This window comes from Guillardia theta (genome assembly GCF_000315625.1).
Source record: "Guillardia theta CCMP2712 unplaced genomic scaffold GUITHscaffold_99, whole genome shotgun sequence".
Lineage (NCBI taxonomy): Eukaryota > Cryptophyceae > Pyrenomonadales > Geminigeraceae > Guillardia > Guillardia theta.
The window spans coordinates 125,264-128,099 of NW_005434575.1; the positions used below are offsets into that span (position 1 = coordinate 125,264).

A 2,836-nucleotide genomic window follows, 5' to 3' on the forward strand; every position below is an offset into this window, starting at 1 on the left:
AATGGCAGGTACATGATATGGTTGGCGATATTCAGAATTTATAAGAAGATAATCGTTGGTATCAGATGCTGCTTCAGGACGTGTCGATATGAGATTCCTTTCTACGTTGATAATCACGGCCCTCCCTCCCTCCCTCCCCTCCCTCCCCTCCTTCCCTCCTTCCTCCCCTCCTCTCTCACACCCTCCTCCGCACACCACAATAGCCACCAACTCCTCATTCCTCCACTTCTTCCATTACCACCCTCACCGCCTCGTTCACACTCTTCCTCTTCTCCTCTCTCCCTTGCTTAACAACATATTGTGCTTGTTGCTTTCAGGCGCTACCTACTACTAAATCCTATCTTGATTGACTTTTGGATGTGCAGGAGACGATGAAAGCTCTCCAGGACGAGTCTAAAGTAGCGCTCAACACCGTCGAGAGCGTTGAAGGCTTCTTAGGAGACATCCAGTCAGGCAACTGGGACCTCGTGCTCGCTGCGTGCCAGAACCTGCAGCTGCCGGTGAAGAAGATGATGGACCTCCACGAGCAGATCGCGATGGAGCTGCTGGAGCTGAGGGAGATGGACGTGGCACGAGCGATGCTGAGACAGTCTGAGTGCTTGCTCATCATGAAACGAGAGGAGCCCAACAGGTACATCAAGCTCGAGTCCCTCTGCGCCAGCCCCACCTGGGATCCTAGAGATGCATACGAAGGAGGAGCGACGAAGGAATCGAGGAGGTCGGAGATAGCTAAGTCTTTCTCCACGGAGATCAGCGTCGTCCCTCCTTCCCGCCTCCTCGTCCTCTTGGGTCAGGCGTTGAAGTGGCAGCAGCACCAGGGCATGCTTCCTCCCGGCTCTCAGTTCGACATCTTCAAGGGAACGACGGCGACGAAGCCGGACGAGTACGACGAGTACCCGACGAGGAACACTCACTCCATCAAGTTCGGCAAGAAGACGCATGCTGAATGCGCAGCGTTCTCACCCAACGGGCAGTACCTTGTGTCCGGAAGTCTGGACGGGTTTGTGGAGGTGTGGGACCACGAGACGGGGAAGTTGAGAAAGGATCTCAAGTATCAAGCCAACGACGAGCTCATGATGCATGAAGATGCCGTCCTCTCCATCGCGTGGTCGAAAGACAGTGAGCTGCTGGCCACTGGAGATCAGTCGGGGAAGATCAAGGTAAGTGTGCACCTCTGCTCTGCTCTGCTCTGCTCTGCTCTGCTCTGCTCTTTCCTCTCTCCTCTCCTCTTTTTTCGAGTCCTCCTTTTGGCTCCTCCCCTCTTCCTCTCCTCTCCACTAAATTTCTCCACGCTTCTCCGCCCCTGCTGTCCTCCCCAGTCCTCTCCTCCTCTCCTCTCCTCTCGTGCCAGCGCCTGATGAAACCTCTCAGGTGTGGAAGGTGAAGACAGGGCAGTGCGTCCGCAAGTTCGAGAAGGCTCACTCGCAAGGGATCACCTGCCTCTGCTTCTCTCGCGACGGCACTCAGATCTGCAGCTCCTCCTACGACGCCTGCATGAGAATGCACGGGCTGAAGGTGAGCCATCGCTGCGCCTCCTCGGGGCCTCACAGTGGACGGCAGTCAGGGAAGATGCTGAAGGAGATGCGAGGACACACCTCTTACATCAACCACTGCGTCTACTCCATCGACGGGCTGCGCATCATCAGCTCGGGCAGCGATGGCTACGTCAAGGTGAGACGGGAGTGCTGGCCCGATGTGTCTGCTGCTGCTACTATTGTTGTTGTGGTTGTGGTGATGTTGCTTACAAACTACTTGAGATGCTGACAACTCGACGTGCTGAGAGAGAGCTGTTGTGCAGGTCTGGGACCCCAAGAGCGGAGAGTGCATTTACAGCTTCAGGCCGAACCCAGCTGGGCAGGTGAGAGCGAGGAGGGGAGAGAGAGAGGAGTCACGCAGCATCGGCAGGAGATTGCAGTGAACTGCTGCTGCTGCATCCCCAAGACCGACAACCTCATCGTCTGCGACCGGAGCTCGACCGCCTACGTCGTAACCATGGCGGGACAGGTGAAGTTCGTGTAGCTGTTGGAGAGGAGGCTGAGGACGAGAGAAAGCAAGGATCAAGGGGAGGGAGGGGAGGGGAGGGGAGGGGAGGGGAGGGGAGGGAAGAGGAAAGAGAAAACTAACAGAGGAGGAGGCGTAGTTAATTTTCTTTTCTCTCGCGCTCTTCTTCTCCATCCTCATTTGTACTCTGTCAGGTTGTGAAGACGATTTCTTCCGGCAAGAAGGTCTGCTGCCCTGTTGTCTTGTGAAGTTTGACATGTCGGGCAGACTGGAGGAGACTTCTTGAACGCGTGCGTGAGTAGGATGGGATCATGGTTGTATTGCCTCGCTGAAGATCAGGTGAGGCAGAGGAGATGAAGGATGATGGAAGAGATAGGAATGATGGGGAAGAGATGAATGAGTTGAAGTTTATGTTGATGAGAGTGATGTTTGTTGAGACTCAGGTCTTTTTCTTTACATTGGTGATGTTGATGATGATGCTCATGGTGGTGGTGGTGGTGATGATGATGATGAAATGGAAGTTGGGGCGATGGAGCTGATGACAATTCTTGTTCAGAACATGTACGTCTTCAACATTCAAGATGGAAAACTGGAGCAGATCACCAAGTGAGGGATCGACTTGACGTCTTATGGTTGTGTTGACTTGCTGCCAGGGTACACGAGCGCGAGCCGATCGGTCTCTGCCACCACCCCCATCGCAACGTGATGGCGACATTTGCGGATGATGGGCAGCTGAAGCTGTGGAGGGCGTAGAGGAGGAGCAGGTGGAGAGGAGGAGGAAACTTTTAATGAAACGAATGAAAGAGAGGAATCGTTGATAATTGGGTGAGGAGGA

The 2,836-nt window shown here is 54.4% G+C and overlaps 1 protein-coding gene across 1 annotated transcript in view; it reads left to right on the plus strand.

Annotated features, from left to right (window-relative positions):
* The window catches only part of GUITHDRAFT_158624 (hypothetical protein), a gene marked incomplete at both ends in the record, with an annotated part of 3,008 nt that extends 254 nt beyond the window's left edge, over positions 1-2,754 (plus strand). Inside the window, 9 exons of the mRNA XM_005824052.1 lie at positions 366-1,160; positions 1,372-1,515; positions 1,561-1,671; positions 1,799-1,858; positions 1,942-2,004; positions 2,196-2,225; positions 2,269-2,340; positions 2,558-2,607; positions 2,655-2,754. Of these exons, the coding sequence (XP_005824109.1) occupies positions 366-1,160; positions 1,372-1,515; positions 1,561-1,671; positions 1,799-1,858; positions 1,942-2,004; positions 2,196-2,225; positions 2,269-2,340; positions 2,558-2,607; positions 2,655-2,754 (1,425 nt within the window). The remainder of the gene's footprint in view (positions 1-365; positions 1,161-1,371; positions 1,516-1,560; positions 1,672-1,798; positions 1,859-1,941; positions 2,005-2,195; positions 2,226-2,268; positions 2,341-2,557; positions 2,608-2,654) is intronic.
* Between the last annotated feature and the right edge of the window lie 82 nt (positions 2,755-2,836).